The sequence below is a fragment of the Panthera onca genome, chromosome C1 (assembly GCF_046562875.1).
Source record: "Panthera onca isolate mPanOnc1 chromosome C1, mPanOnc1 haplotype 2, whole genome shotgun sequence".
Taxonomy (NCBI): domain Eukaryota; kingdom Metazoa; phylum Chordata; class Mammalia; order Carnivora; family Felidae; genus Panthera; species Panthera onca.
In genome coordinates this window covers 128,337,210-128,352,320 of record NC_138346.1, presented here as the reverse complement: position 1 = coordinate 128,352,320, position 15,111 = coordinate 128,337,210, and the positions used below count along the sequence as shown (strand labels likewise).

General features: G+C 49.0%; 1 protein-coding gene across 1 annotated transcript; it reads left to right on the top strand.

Annotated features, from left to right (window-relative positions):
• Positions 1–884: 884 nt before the first annotated feature.
• SYPL2 (synaptophysin like 2) lies at positions 885–14,922 on the top strand. The gene is made up of 6 exons (XM_060626374.3): positions 885–1,245; positions 1,406–1,480; positions 8,013–8,137; positions 9,217–9,418; positions 10,569–10,760; positions 12,121–14,922. The coding sequence occupies exons 1-6, from the start codon at positions 1,192–1,194 to the stop codon at positions 12,271–12,273; spliced, it is 801 nt and encodes a 266-aa protein (XP_060482357.1). The 5' UTR covers positions 885–1,191; the 3' UTR covers positions 12,274–14,922.
• Positions 14,923–15,111: the final 189 nt, after the last annotated feature.

Below are 15,111 nucleotides of genomic sequence, written 5' to 3'. Positions count from 1 at the left end.
AATTACCAGAGGAGAACTCCAATTAATGACTTTGTGACGAGGGGGATCCATATTTACAAGTCAATTCTTCAGAGTCACAGGCTGGTTCTTTCCACCTGGCTGCCGCCCCATGGCTCACTCAGTGACCTTGGACAAATCACTTAACCTTTCACTACTTACACTTACACTACTTACACTTACAATCCAGTAAACCGAATGTGTAATATTCATGATTGCTCACTTGGGGCTCCTGACTAACACTTTTTGAAAATTAGGCACCGATTGAAGGTCAATCATAATGCAACAATGTCAACTTTCCAATGCAAATTATTCTCTAAGTTCCCTATTCCTCAAAGACTATTTTCACTCTCCGTTTTAAAGGAGATCGAGTTTATACTTTTTAATGATTAATAACTTTTAAGTCATTAATATATGAATACCTTTTGTTGTTAAAAAATTAAACAATAGCGTAACAAGACAATAAAAAGTGAGCAATTTCTGTTCTGTTGCCCATTCCCTCTTGTAGTGGCTTTTGGAGATTTTGAAAGCAAGCAGTTTGTTAACCTTAAGGTTTAGAAGCTTATCTCAACACTGATAATGCTTGATGAAAATCCTGTCGGTTCTGGGTATTGTGGTGTGGAAGAAGAGAAAAACGGCGCAGAGCGGCTCCAAATCCACGCAAATACGAAAAGATAAAACAAGAACCCGTGCGTTCCAGAGCGCCAGGCTAGTTCCGACTTTGGCCATGAGTTGGAGCGGCTGTCGTGTACGGCTTGGGACTGGCCCTGGAGGCTTCTGGCAACGAACTTGAACCCCCTCGCGGCCAAACTGCCCGCAGAAGCCACAGGTCCCTTTAAGGCGCCCTGCCGGCCGACGGGGGGCAGAGGGGGCGGGAGGAGGGTTCGCGAGCGCACGCCACGTGACTCGGCTGCCAAGTGCGCTCCCGAGTTTGACAGAAGTTTGAATCGGACTCGAGGGCTTTCTGCAGCCGGAGGGCCTGAGCCTCGGTCCCGGCCTCCGCGAGCGCGAGCTGCAGCGCCCCCGCGACCCGTCCCGCCAGCCTGGAGCCCGGGCCGCCGAAGGCCGTCCGCGCTCCCGCACCGCTCGCTGCCCCCGCCGCCGGCCAGCAGTCGCCGGGCCGACCGCGGTGCCCACAGCCTCCCGGCCAGGGAGCCGAGCCCCCGCGCTGCGCCCCGGACCCGCTGCGCCAGCATGTCTTCGACCGAGGGCCCGAGTCGCGCAGCGGACAAGTCACCGCGCCAGCAGGTACTCCCCGCGCGCCCGAGGCTGTCTTACCACCCCTTCTCCACCTCAGGGTTGGGCCGGACCCTTATTCCGTCCCCTCTCCCGAGTGGGAGTGGGAGGAAAACCGGCGCTTTCCTGGGCCCCCCACCGCCCTGACCCCTCGTCGGCCCCGTGTCCGCAGGTGGACCGTCTGCTGGTGGGCATGCGCTGGAGGCGGCTGGAGGAGCCTCTGGGCTTCATCAAAGTTCTCCAGTGGGTGAGTCGATGCTCCAGCCGCGGGCTATTTCGGGAGCCTGGACTGTGACGCTGACCCGAAGCAATGTGGCCGGAGTGGGGGGCGGGGAGGTGCTGCGGCCGGCCCTGGCGGAAGGGTGGGGGGCGGCGACAGGTGGGCGGGGGAGGGGCGGCCGGGGTGCTTCTCCAGCACTTGATGGCAGGAGGGTGAGGAGCAAGGCATTTGGAGTCCGGGATTCGGTCCTTCTATGTGCAAGGAGCCCTTGCCCAGGGCGCTCACATTTCACCCGAGCGAGAGGACCCGGGTGTAACCTTTCCAGAACTCTGATCCTGCACATACCACTCTTCGGTGGCAGGAGGGGGGAGGGAGGACAAGGAGGAGAAGGAAATCCACGGAGGGCAGAGGAGGGAATGAGGCGGGCGAGGGAAACCATCCGGCCTCCAAACCCACCAGGACCTGACTGATCCTGAAGGTTGACTCGGGAGACAGGGTCCTGGCTGGCTGGCGGTTGTCCTGCTGAGATCACTAAAGTAATCTGGGTTCCTGTAACTGAGTAAGAGAGTGAATGAATGAATGAATGAATGAATGAATGAATGAAGCCTATGGCTCTAGGATTAAATAAAAGAAAAAATATCAAGACAATAAAAGTCACACTATGGCCAAAATGTGGCTTGTAGAATAAGATAAAACATTGAGCTGGGAAGCTGGGGCTCTGGGTTTCAGATGTGGTCCTGCCTTTTCCAGCTATGTGACCTAGGGCAAGTCACTTCTTTGGACCTCAGTTTTCAACATTAGTTAAATGTTGATCACACCATCCCGAGGGTCCCCTTCTGCTCTAAATGGTTGGTATGCTAGAATATTGTCCTTCATTAGACTCACCCTGTGACCTTGAAGAAATCACTTGCCCATGGCCTCAGTTTCCTCTGTAACTGTCCAGGGCAAATACCATCTCCTTGCCTCACTGGTGCTTTGAGATATTGGTATGTTCTCTGTCCTTGTAAGTGCCCAAGGCCTCCTGAGTATAAGTTAGGAATGTGGACAGGTGCAGTCATTCTTTCAAATCATGAAAACTAGTTGGGAGCATTTAGTGCACTATAACTGAAGAGATTTAAGTTAGACAGTCCACACACCAAATGGTGTGTGAATAACTTAATTAATGTGCTTTCAGCACAGAATTCAGCTAGGGAATAAGTTACTGTTAATACTGAGGATGATTGAGTTCTAAAGGGCTTTTAACTCACTGGAGACAGGAGTTAGCACTGTGTCACTGAGTCCTGCCTGAATCATTGTTTGGATGAGAATCATCAGATCTGGAATTCAGGGGCAATAGTGCATTTGGGGTTATCTGTGGATATCTGAGACCTTGACTGGGGCTACAGGCCAGGCAAGGAGCTCCCAAGTGCAAACTCTGGGATCTGATGGGGACTTTCCACTCTCCCTACTGCCTCAAGAGCAGTTGGATGGACTGCTGACTGAGCTTTCACCTCCCCCCACTTCCCTGTTCTCACCCACCACTTGAGTACCAGTGGTGGCCATATAAGAATGTTATTAAGGCTCCATGTGACTGCCATCCAGAACTAGGGAACCATTATGAGGAGCAGAAACTGAAATATAAGAGTACAATTTTATCATTAAACTAGACAAATGGATCTAAGGGAAATTTGAGAAAGACTGTCAAGGGATGAGGGAAACAATGAGGTTATTAGACCATGGAATCATCCTTCATGGGGGGATTCTGTAAAGCTTCCCTCTTCAATCCTTCTATCCTTTTCTCAATGCCCTCCTCCTCCAATACCCACATTTCTGTAAAGGCTGCACAAAACAATGCCTAGGAAAATGATCCAGTCTCCTCCCAGGGTCAGCACTGATCCCTAAGAGTTAAGAACCGTTTGACTTTTATGATCCTCAGCTTCTTAGAGGGGGGTGATGCCTTTCTCTCATAGTGCTAAATCCAGGGGCCCAGGGCTAGACTCTGAACTTAGCCTTCATTTGAAGGGCAGCATCAAAGGGAGACATGATTTGCTTTACTGCCATCCTAGCAGCCTGAATTCAGAGCGTGAGTTTCACTTGCCTGAGTCTCTGCAGGATGAGCTAATATAAAAGTACACAGGAACCAGCACCAGAAATGACAGTGAAAATGTCATTTGGGATTTTCACTCATTTCCTTATTGGAGGGGATCAAATGACCCTGACTGGAAAAGGAAAAAAACGAAAAAGAAAAAGAAAACACAGATCTTGCGTTTATCGTAATGATACTTGAAAACTTGTTGTCATTGTTATCAAAAAGCAATTTTGCTGGAATCCTAGTAAGAAGAAAGCAATGTTAGTCTTTTATTATTCAGGAGCTTGGCTTAGAGCTTGGCTTTTTTTTAATTCAGAAATTAATCTCACTTCAATTCCCAGTTCTGGAGTCTCACTAAGTCTACAGAAAGCTAGCAAAATAACACGGGTATAGACCAAGTATTAAAGAACTGGTTTCCTTAAAAAAGGAAAAAGGCAGATTTTTAGGTCAATGGGCTTTGGTTTAAATGCAGCGTCCTCTGCTTTCTAGCCATAGAATCTGAGGTACCTAGGGTAAGTAACAAAATCTTTGTGGGCCTCGGTTTCTTACCTGTAAATGAGGGTAAGATCCATCTCATGGGTTCACTGGGAGGATTATAAGAGGTAATTTCTGTAAAGCATCCAAGCATTCAGCCCAGACAGTCCAGGAGATATTCAGCAAGTGTTGGTTCCCTTTCCTCCTGTTCCCAAACCTCCCCTTTCCCCCAAATCTCCTCTTTATGCATACTCTCAGCTAGACTTGTCCTTTGGTTGGATTATTCAAATATCACTGCCAGATCCTCACTTTGAGGGTAAGGCACAAAGGAATCTCCTGGATTACTCTGTCACTGTTCCCATAATAAGTCATATCATTATCAACTGTACCCCTGATCAATAATTTGAGGTGCCAAAGCCACTTACTTGGCTCTGGGGTCTCTATAATGAAAATAAACTATTTCAGTTGGTGTGGGGAAATGAGAATGAATACTATTAGAGTCCATCAAACCAATAAGATGACTGTAGGGGTAAGATTGGAGGGGAGATCTTGTCTTGTGCTCTGCACTAACTAGGGATGGTAGTGTCCCCAAGGCTGACAAAGGATCATCACCATCAAGTAAGTCAGCACCTAACTGGCAAGGTTATTTTGACATCTTTCCCAAAGAGATACAGAGGCAGGAGGAGGAGGGTGTGGAGAGCAATATAGGACCATCTCTGTCCCTAGCAATACAGGTCCAAGAGGAGGAAGGTGGAAGGTTGGCATCAGAACTTCAGAGATCCACCCCTTCCCTGTCTCAGGGACTCTCTCTCTGTCTCTGTCTCTTTCTCCTTGGCTCCTGTTCTTTTGGAGCAGTTTGCTCAACTCAGAAACCCTTATGCTTGGTGACACGGACGGTTTCAGTTCTTTCCCGCTCTTCCCAGTGGTTCAGTCACCTGGTACATTTAGGGAAGAAAGCAAATCTGGTACAGAAAGGTGGAATGGGCTGGGGCAGTGTGTCTTTCTCTGCTCCTGCATGCCAGGTGCAGAGCTACTCCCTGCCTCCTTACAATCCTCCCTGAACACAGGAGAGATCCCCTTTTTTAGCCTCAATAATTTTATGATGCAGAATTTTATTTTATTTATTTGTTTGAGCATGACACTGTTTTTTTTTTTCTTTTTCTGGATGTAAACTCTTAAAAGAAGGTACCGGGTCTTACTCATCTTTGTGTTTCCAGCACTTGGCACAATAATGCTTAATAACTGTTCGTTGATTAAGTAGAAAGAGCACTGGACAGGGAATCAAGAGATGTGAATTCTAGGGCTGGCCCTCACAATGGCTAAATGTGACCCTGGGAGAGTCACTTAATCTTTTGGGACTTTAGTTTCTACCTCTGTGAAATGAGACCATGGGGCTTGATAATCTGTAAGATCTTTTTTGCTCTGCCGTCCTGTGAATCTATGAAGTTCCCCTCAGATTTTTCCCATTGTCCACTTACATAAGAAACTTCATGAGATTTGTCATCTCGTGACTGTGTGATGTTCAGATTTAATTATATATTCTGGTTGATAAAGAGCTATGTAAGGTGTTTAGGGATTCCTGACTTTCAAAGAATCAGAATAGAAGAGGATGCAGCTAGTGCTAAAGTTATTCATGGTATATTTCACTCTCTGAGGAATCAGAGAGCAGGATTCAGGATTTTCAGAACCTCAAGGTGATCATCCAGACATAGAAGAACTTTGGGCAGTGACGAAAAAGTTCTATTATCTGTGTTGTCCAATATGGTACCTGCCAGTCACGTGTGGCTATTGAAATGTGGCACCTGAAATGTGGCTAAATGTGACTGAGTCACTGTGAATTTTTAATTGTTTTAAATTTTAATGAAGTTGAATGTAAATAGCCACACTTGGCTAGTGGCTACGTAGCATTGTGGATAGTGCAGCTCTAGAGTACAGGCTCCATGAAGACAGAGATTTTTCTCTTTTATTCACTACTAAATGATAGTGCTTAGGACAGTGCCAGTACACAGTAAGTGCTCCATAAGTGTCCTCTTTCTGTAGATGTTCAGGAGTGCCTGTCAAGGAAGTGCTAGTGAAGAGAAGGCTCCATAACTCACCATCCGTTGCCCCAAGTTAGGAATACCTATTTTCTTAGGGGACTTTATTGGGTAAAACTATGCTGCCCTTCTTAGAATGTGATACTCTAAATTGTGTGTCCAGTTCTGAGCACCAGAAGCTACTTGCAAGAGGCTCATAGAGCTGACAAAAGTTAGAGAATTCCTATGAGGAAGAGCTAGAGAAGCATCATTGTTATGCCAGTGAGGAGGCTTGGAGTATATAAAGGGTAATGATGCAGAGGCTTTGGGCAAATTCTCTTCAGCTCTGTCAAGATAAGCAAACAGGGCTCTACTGCAGTCTCTGTAAATTAAGCCAGATGAGGAGGCTATTCAGGCATTGGAGAGAGTTATACTGTCTCCTTTCCTGGATGTTTTTTTACAATGGAGACAATTCTCAGTTGTCTGAACTAAACCTCCTGGAAACAGAGGTGCTCATTGTGACCTTTAGAGATGGGTCAATGGCTCCAGCATGGAGAAGATCTGCCAGGGCAGGCAATGCAAGGCGGGGCAGTGGCACCGGACACCGCCGAGGGGCAGAGCACAGCTGCCTGCAAGCCCGGCCAAGAGCACGCTGATAGTATTATCCCCATCCAGTGGGAGAAAGGCCTCTCGATTGCCTGCTCCAAACCCCTTGTTTAACAGACGGGAAAACTGAGACTCCGAGAACAGAGTTATTTATTAGAGGTCACCCAGCTCATCAGTGACAGGGCCAGGACTAGAATCCAGATTTCCAAACTCCTAATCCAGGTCTCTTTTCAAAACTCCATAACGCTATCAAGAGTTAGCAAAATCACGTGCACATAACTCTATTCTAAACTCTGGGTGCAAGCCTGGGATGTAGATGAGCTGTCTTCTAGGTGCTCAATGTCCAAGATATGGAGAAACATACAGAAAATGATCATTAACAGAATAAGCTCTGTGCTTAATAAGAATGATTACATCATATACAAGCCCGTATAAGGGAAGTGCACAGGAAACGGGGCTGAACAGATGATGCGGGAGGATAAGAGATTCCAGTTTCTCACCTCCTTTTCTAACCAGTGTGTTTCCCCAGAAAGAAATTAGAAAATCATAGGTTGAGGAAATTTCATTTCACTCAAGACAGGAGGTTTAGTAAAATGTGATGAAAGGTGGAGAGGAAAACAATTCAAGTGACCTGAAATGCTTCTGGTTCTTAACACTGAGCAATGGCATCAACAGATAACAAGGGGAAACACTGCGGGGGGAACAGTGGAGGCTGATAAGGCAAGTGGAAGGTACTTTGCTCTGGGCGTGGGCCAGGACTGTCAGCATGGACGCAGCCAGCATTGTTGCTGCAAGGAAAAGTACCTTTGGAGGAAGAGGAGCATAGCTCTTCCCTGCTTGGCCCCTCTGAAGGCTTGGTGGAAGTGGAAGTTGCCACTTCTAGCTATACCTCCAGTGAGGCTGGAAGCCCCTGGAAGTTAGCAACAAGGTAACCACAAGATTCAATGATAGCTTCAAAGGAGAAATGGAAAGAACCCCAAAGCATGCCTGATCTCATCACAGAGGAATCTATTCCTAGGAAGTCCACCTTTATCCTAGAAGTTTCCAAAAGCCTAAATTGTGTTGCTTATCATCTTAAGGAGGCTACCTATATTCTCCACAGTCACATCCAATGGGGAGATGTGGAAACTGTCCATTTCTTCTTTCTCTCTATCTTCCCCCCAGACACCACTCAAAGTCAACCTCATTCATTTGACTGTTTGGTCCAGGACTCAGATGCAGTGAACACAGCATCCTGAGGCTGGAAGACCAATGGAAGCCATGGGTCCCTACCCAGGAGGGAGTTGATTAAAGGAAATCCTGGTCCCCTCCACAGTATCTGCACCTGTTAAGAGTCAGAAGGTGGTTCTGATGAGATATACCTTCCGACTCTCAAAGGGGCTTCCCTCTCCCTCAGCTCTTTGCTATTTTCGCCTTCGGGTCCTGCGGCTCCTACAGCGGGGAGACAGGAGCAACAGTTCGCTGCAACAACGAAGCCAAGGATGTGAGCTCCATCATTGTTTTGTTCGGCTATCCCTTCAGGTGAGCAGGAATTGATTCTGACCCCACACAGCCTCTCTCGCTTATTTGGCAGGACCTGCTTGGTCTCTTCCTTCTCCAGAAACTTAAAGGCCTTTTTTTGAGTGCCGCTCCAGGTTCAAATAGAACTACAGGACTTGGGTCCTTTCCACCCTTTAGGAATTTCAGACTAACCATAGAAAAATATCGGGGAACCTCAGATCGATCATTGTCATAATAATGTTCCAGTCCATAGATAACCAATAGCAGGTGTAACATAGTTCCTACAGAAAAAAACCATGCAATTGGGGATGGAGGCTTATAGGAGTCTCAGCTAGTTGGGCAGGTCCTTCTGACCTTCAGCAACCTCCTCCCTGCCTTGAAGGTTAGGGAACTTGTTAGTACTAAGATCCTAAAGAGTTGACATGGGGTGCTCACCTGGTACCACTAGAGTACAAGGATGTGCACCTTGACCAGGAGGCAGAAAAGAATACTCTTTCTGGGCTACTTGGGAGCTTAGGGAGGGAGTCCCAACTGTTCAGAGGAGAACTGGGAATAGGACTTGTCTTTCCAGAAATTTTTAGTACCAACGATTAACTATCTCTTGTATATTGCAGGGTGTTTGTTTTTCTCTCCTTATTTTATCCCATATAGTCTCATTTGGGGGGCCTGACTAAGGCCTGGGAATGGGAAAGTCCAAACTAACCTGGCCACTGTGGGCCTGTGTGCCCCTTTCCCAGGGGCAAAATGAAGCTGATCTCCCTGGTGGTTTGGCTATAAGAAATAGATGGATTATTGTGGTAGTGACCTGAAGGGCCCTGGAGATCCTTGGAACTACATGGTCACCATATCTGGGCAAAGTAGACGAGAGTGGGGTAGTGGCTGAATGGGAGGTAGAGTTTGACCAGAATTCCAGGGAGATTCCTGCCTTGACTGCAGGGTTCCCTCCAGAAGCATTCCTCCCCACACACCCCCTTTCTTGGCTCTGTAAGAGTCCCAGGGTGAGAATGAGCACAGGACTACCCCTAGGGCAGGTACAGTCCTCTGCCTCCACAGGAAGAGGATTGCCCCGAGCTTAGGATGGCATCCCCTGCCACCTGCAGGTTGAACCGGGTCCAGTATGAGATGCCCCTCTGCGATGATGACTCCACCTCCAAGACTATGCACCTGATGGGGGATTTCTCTGCTCCCGCTGAGTTCTTTGTGACCCTGGGCATCTTTTCCTTCTTCTACACCATGGCTGCACTAGTTGTCTACCTGCGCTTCCACAACCTCTACGCAGAGAACAAGCGTTTCCCCCTGGTGGTGAGTAAGCAGAGGCCAGAAGTGGGATGGAGAAACTGAGAGATGTGCTTTCTGAGACTGATGTCAGAGTGAGAGGGGAGGACACCCATATGTGGAAGCTCCTGAATCTCCCTGCCAGCTCTTCCTTGTTGATCCCTTCGGGTTCTGTGGTTCCCACAGCTCCGATGACTCTGCCTCTACCAACTTTCTGTCACTTGCTGTGCTCACAGGAGGCATAACAGCATCAAGAAGTGGGCTCTGGAGTTGGGCTGCCTGGGTTCAAATTCCAGGGCGGTCCCTTACTGGCTGTGTGCTCTTGGACAAGCCACTTATCCTCTATAAACCTCAGTTTCCTCAATATAAAATGGGGATAAAATAATACCCATCTCGGTGGCGCCTGGGTGGCTCAGGGGGTGTTAAGTGTCCCACTTCGCCTCAGGTCATGAGGTCACAGTTTGTGGGTTCCTGGGTCAGCCTCTGTGCTGATGACTCTGAACCTGGAGCCTGCTTCAGATACTGTGTTTCCCTCTCTCTCTGCCCCTTCCCCACTTGTGTTCTGTCTTTCTTTCTCTCTCTCTCTCTCTCTCTCTCAAAAAAAAAAAAAAAAAAGAAACATAAAAAAAATAATACCCATTTCATAGTGTTTGGGGGAGATGAAGTGAAAATGCATGTAAAATATCTGGTATATAGTTAGCTTCAGTAAGTGTTGGCTATCATTAATATCATTCCCCCTTTACTGTCTCCCTATCCCAGGCATGCAAGGTGGAAGGGGTGCTTCAGGGGACCCCATTTGTCTCTTGCAGTCTGCTCTCACTCTGACACCAGTTGTAGCTGAACAATGGTGACCAGAGGAAAAGCTTGAAGGGGAGAGTGGGGAGTTTAGGCCACTTGGATGTGGGGGTAACATTGACCAGCAGGTGCCTTGATACATTGTTGCCTGGCCTCAGTTCTGAGGGCATGGGGAGGGGTGGCCCTGGGTAGCAGGGTTCTTTTGGTGGCATTGAACAGATTCCTTAAGATGATCTGGGCTCCCAGAGGTTCTAAATATTGGGTAGGATAGGAAGAGGTGGCTGTCTTGGGACCCCAGGATCCCAATGCATTCTGGCAAGAGGAAAAGAAGTAATCACGGGGGTCTTTCTGAGTGTATTTCTTGTCCCTCTGCTCCTTTCAGGACTTCTGTGTGACTGTCTCCTTCACCTTCTTCTGGCTGGTAGCTGCAGCGGCCTGGGGCAAGGGCTTGACAGACATCAAGGGGGCCACACGGCCATCCAGCCTGACCGCAGCCATGTCTGTGTGCCATGGAGAGGAAGCAGTGTGCAGCGCTGGGGCCACACCCTCCATGGGACTGGCCAACATCTCTGTGGTGAGACCTGTGGCCACTGAAGGGGACCGGGGGAGGCAGTGCTATCCCAGATGCCCAGGCCTGTCCCGGCTAGCAGGTTCTGGGACAAAAAGAGAGGGTGTCTCTCCAGCTGGCATCCCTTAAAACTGGAGCCGGTGACCCTAGCACCTAAGGATGGCTGCTGGTCCCTGGCTGACCCTGAGAAGACATTTTGGTTTGGGGGGAACCCAAGAGCCATTTAGCCTCCTGTTCTTTCCTCCTTCTGTACTCTGTCTTCCCATTTCCCTTCTCCCCACATCCAGGCATGCCCTTTGTGACTGCTTCCCACTCCTCCTTTACAATATGTGTTTGTGTGTGTATGTGTGCACATGCGAGCATATGAAGGAGAGCACAGGCTGTGGCTGGGCTCACGGCTGGGAGCAGACCCAGAGTGAGTGAGAAGGGGTTCACTGTCACTCAGGCCTCTAGACTGGAAAGGGGTTTTGGGCAGGTGTGGGTCCGGCAGGTATGCACATGTTTGGCCATCCCAGTTGTTAGAATGGGGAAATCTTTCCATATCAGTTGGTAGATAGCTGAGGCCTGAAGCTTTTCAAATGCCCCCTGTCACCTTAGCCCTGCCCTGAAAATGGCCTGGAACTCTTCAAGGCCCAGCAACTGAAGGGTTTAATCGCTGGCACACCAGGGAGCCTTCTAGAACTTGCTGGAACCCTGCTGATCAGTTTTAGCCCCCAACATTTTATTGTAAAAATTTTCACACATCAAAGTTGAAAGAATTTTACAATGAACACCCACACACTCATCGCCTAAACTGCACCATTAACATTTTACTAGACTTGCTTTATCACACATCTACCCGCCTCCCTTCATCCATCAAACCATCTGATTTTTAATGCATTTCGACGCTAATTGCTTTGACATCAGTTCACCTCCCCCACCCCAATACTTCCTGCTGATAGGTTTTTAAGTATTTTTGAATAAATAGTTGAATATAGCCCGGGCTGGGTCCCTGGTCTTAAGAAAGGAGCACCTTGGACAGCTCTGGTCACACCCACCCTTGAAAAAGGCACTCCTAACAGTGCTTTGGAAAGCGCCACCAGAGCCCCTGCTCCTTGCTCTGCTTTGCATGATGCTTCACTCCAGGGGCCAGACTCTCCTAGCAACCAAGCTACAACCTGGGTGCATGCTGTGGACAGTTAGGGGCTTTTGCCAGAGAGCCCCTTACTGGGTATCAGCATTGAACCCTGCCTGTATCTCCAGTTCTCTGTGTTTTAGTCTTCTGAGCCCCCTCTGCCTCTTCCTTCACCCCCCACAGGAACTCCTCCTCCCTGTTCCCACAGTTCCCCCCTTACTATTCTCACAAACTTCCCTGATGTCTTTGCAGCTCTTCGGCTTTATCAACTTCTTCCTGTGGGCCGGAAACTGTTGGTTTGTGTTCAAGGAGACCCCGTGGCATGGGCAGGGCCAGGACCAGGACCAGGGCCAGGGCCCCAGCCAGGAGAGCGCAGCTGAGCAGGGAGCGGTGGAGAAGCAGTAAGCAGCTCCCACCTGGCTACTCCCGAACAGGACAGCACCTCTTCAACCACCTCCAGCTTCCAGGACCTCCCTCTTCCTCCTTCTCCAACTCCCCTCCTCCATCATTCTGGGCTTTGAGCTTTGAGATGTCGTCGATGGATGGGCAGGCATCAGCTGTCAGAAACCCCGGCGGCCCTACCAGTGGCTTCCTATCTCTCCTCTTGCTGGAGCCTCGGATGGCAGGAGCTCAGTGCTTCTTGTCTACGGCCTGGACCCCAACATTTTGCTTGGGGTCTTCCTCGTCCACTTACAGCCTCCCGTTGCAGGCAAGGGTTGGGGGCAGGAGACTGGTTCCTAGCAGCCACTTCTATCAACCTGTCAGCTTCAATAAAAGTGGGGGGAGGGGAAATTGGCTGGCAGCCTTCTTCCTGGTCCCTTGCATGAAGGGCCCACCAGTGGTTTAGTGACCCCTCTTCAATGGTTGTTATCTAAGCCTTGTGTCTGCCCTGATCTCCAGTCAGCCTGAGCCTGGTATGCTTCCCACTTTTTCCTCTGGCATCTGCTTGCCCACAGAGCCTACCATGTGGGAACCCAGGAGGCCAACTAGTCTAGAAGACAGCCCTGTAGGGGCTCTTGATGAGGCCCAGACTCAATGGGGAGCAGATATATTGCAACTGGGTTGCAACTTCAAGAAACTGAAGCCAGGAAACTTGCTGGGGAAGCAGTTTCTTCTATTCCCTTAGCCCTCCCACCCCTCCAGGCTGGTGCACCTTCCACCAATAGTAAACTTGTACTTGCCTTAGAAACCCCTGACCTTCTTCCCTGTCCTCCTTCTTGGGCTTAGTCTCACACAGGGGACACTAGATGAGGGGTCTAGGAGCAACTCCCTTTTAGCCCTCTCTGCCTCCAACCTCTCTGTCCATCTCCTTTCCCCAATCTCTTGGGTCTGAGGCATTCAAGATCGTTTTCCATGTCTGTCCAGGCTTTCCTCTCATTCCTATGGGGCCATATAGGGGCTTTGGAAGGGCCCAGAGGACCACCATGAGGCTAAGTTGCCCCAGAGCCCCAGGACATGGATGGATGGGCCTATTTCTTCCTCATTCTCTGCTCGTTTCCCCCAAACCCCCAACTCCTTCTGTGGCCCCTCTTTCATACTCCCCTATCTCACCTTTATGAAAGGACACACCCTCTCGGTTTGCCCTCTGTTCCTCCCCTGCTTCCTCATTTCTCCCAGGCTCTATCCCTCCCCACCCAAACCCCCAGTCCAGGGCAGGCCAATGCTATTGGTGCTTCTTCACTTCGGGACCCAGTTCCATATTTGTCTTTGATATGTCTCCTCTTTCTGACACCTCCTTCAGTCCCTCTCTGGACCCCAGGGCCTAAGAGTTAATGCTGACTGGGAAAGGGCCATCCATCTCCTACCCAGCTCGAAGCACTTCAGTATGCCTTGGCCATAGGGCTGCTCAGGGAAGGATGAAGAAGGAAGAATCCAGCCATTTTCTGATCCAGTGCCAATTAGCCCACTTATCATCCCAAAGGTGAATGTGCCCTGTGCCAATTTCTCCTCAGGACTGAGTCATCCCCTCCCACCTTCTCACCTCCCTAAACACCATCCCCAGTAATGTGCACTTTACTGGGGTACCCAGAATACAGGACCTTTGATTTGGGGCCCGTCATTTCTTTGGGTCAGAGTTCCCCCACTTGACAGGGGGAGTGTGAGATTTACATCCTCAAATGCTCCAGAATCCTTCAGTGAAATAATTAGGTTTTTTGTTTTATTTTTCTTTTTAGATTTTGGGGGAGGGATTTGAGGAGAGAGGAGAGGAGATGGGGATGAGAGTGTTTCTAAGTCTGAACCTCTCTCTGTCCTGAGCTGTCCCCATGGTTACCCAAGGAAAAGGGGGGAACAGTTTTGCCTGCAGCTCCAGAGACACAGAGAACAAAGAGGTGACCATTTTTCTCTAAACTGGCCCCTGTGAGGGTCTGTGAGCAGCTTCTACTGGAACTTTGTTTGGATTCTGTGTATGTATTTATAATTTATTTGAAATGTGATGGATAAAGTGTTCTCATTTGGGGGCTGAAGTTAGCAACTGGCCCTTGAGCTAGGGGAAGGGGGTTGGGGTGGATATTCACTCCTGCCAAGGACTCCTAGCCCAGAACTCTCCCTAGAGCAGAGAAGGCTCTTTCTCTTCCTCAAGAGCCTAGCTTGTTCTCATCCAGAAGGGCCTTGATTTAGGCTATGGCCTCTCCATGACCACCCTAAGAGGAAAGGCTACTTCACCTCATAACCTCCAGAAGGCTGGGCTAGGCCAAGTGCTAAGGGCAGAGCTGTCCTCATAGGACTCACATCCCCTCTAATCAGGGCTGGCACTACTGCTTTGCCTAGTAGGGCCTAAGGTAGGAGACCGTGTCTGGTTTCTTCAGACTGCAGGAGGCTAACAGGCAGGGCATTTGCCCTTTGCCCTCCTAAATTCTGACCCTGCCAGGGTACCCACCAAGGACTTTTTCTGAACTTGAGTTCTTCCCACTATCATGGTCATAGGTCTCCTACTTCCAGGATTGAAGATCGGGGTGGGGGGAGAATGTTGCATGTTGTTTTCTGGTGCTCGTTATTACACATTTGAATAAACAGTGCTTCAAAGCATTTGCCATGAAGGAGCCAAGCCTAGAACCCTTCCAGAGAGATTTTTTCTCCCCCTCTTCTCCCATTACTTTAAGTTATCGGACAAATATCAGTATTTCCACCAAAACATCATTCCACTCCTTTCCATGCTGCACTCAAAGCAATAGAGTCTGCATTTTCTCTTTTGGTGGCACCAATTTGTCCAAAGTAACTGAGGCTCATTAGCAGATTTACAGT

Excerpts from the sequence above, each read along its gene's own strand:
- SYPL2 (XM_060626374.3), top strand. The coding sequence starts at position 1,192 with ATGTCTTCGACCGAGGGCCCGAGTCGCGCAGCGGACAAGTCACCGCGC. Across the intron at positions 1,246-1,405 it reads ACAAGTCACCGCGCCAGCAG|GTGGACCGTCTGCTGGTGGG; the intron begins GTACTCCCCGCG and ends CCGTGTCCGCAG. Across the intron at positions 10,761-12,120 it reads GACTGGCCAACATCTCTGTG|CTCTTCGGCTTTATCAACTT; the intron begins GTGAGACCTGTG and ends ATGTCTTTGCAG.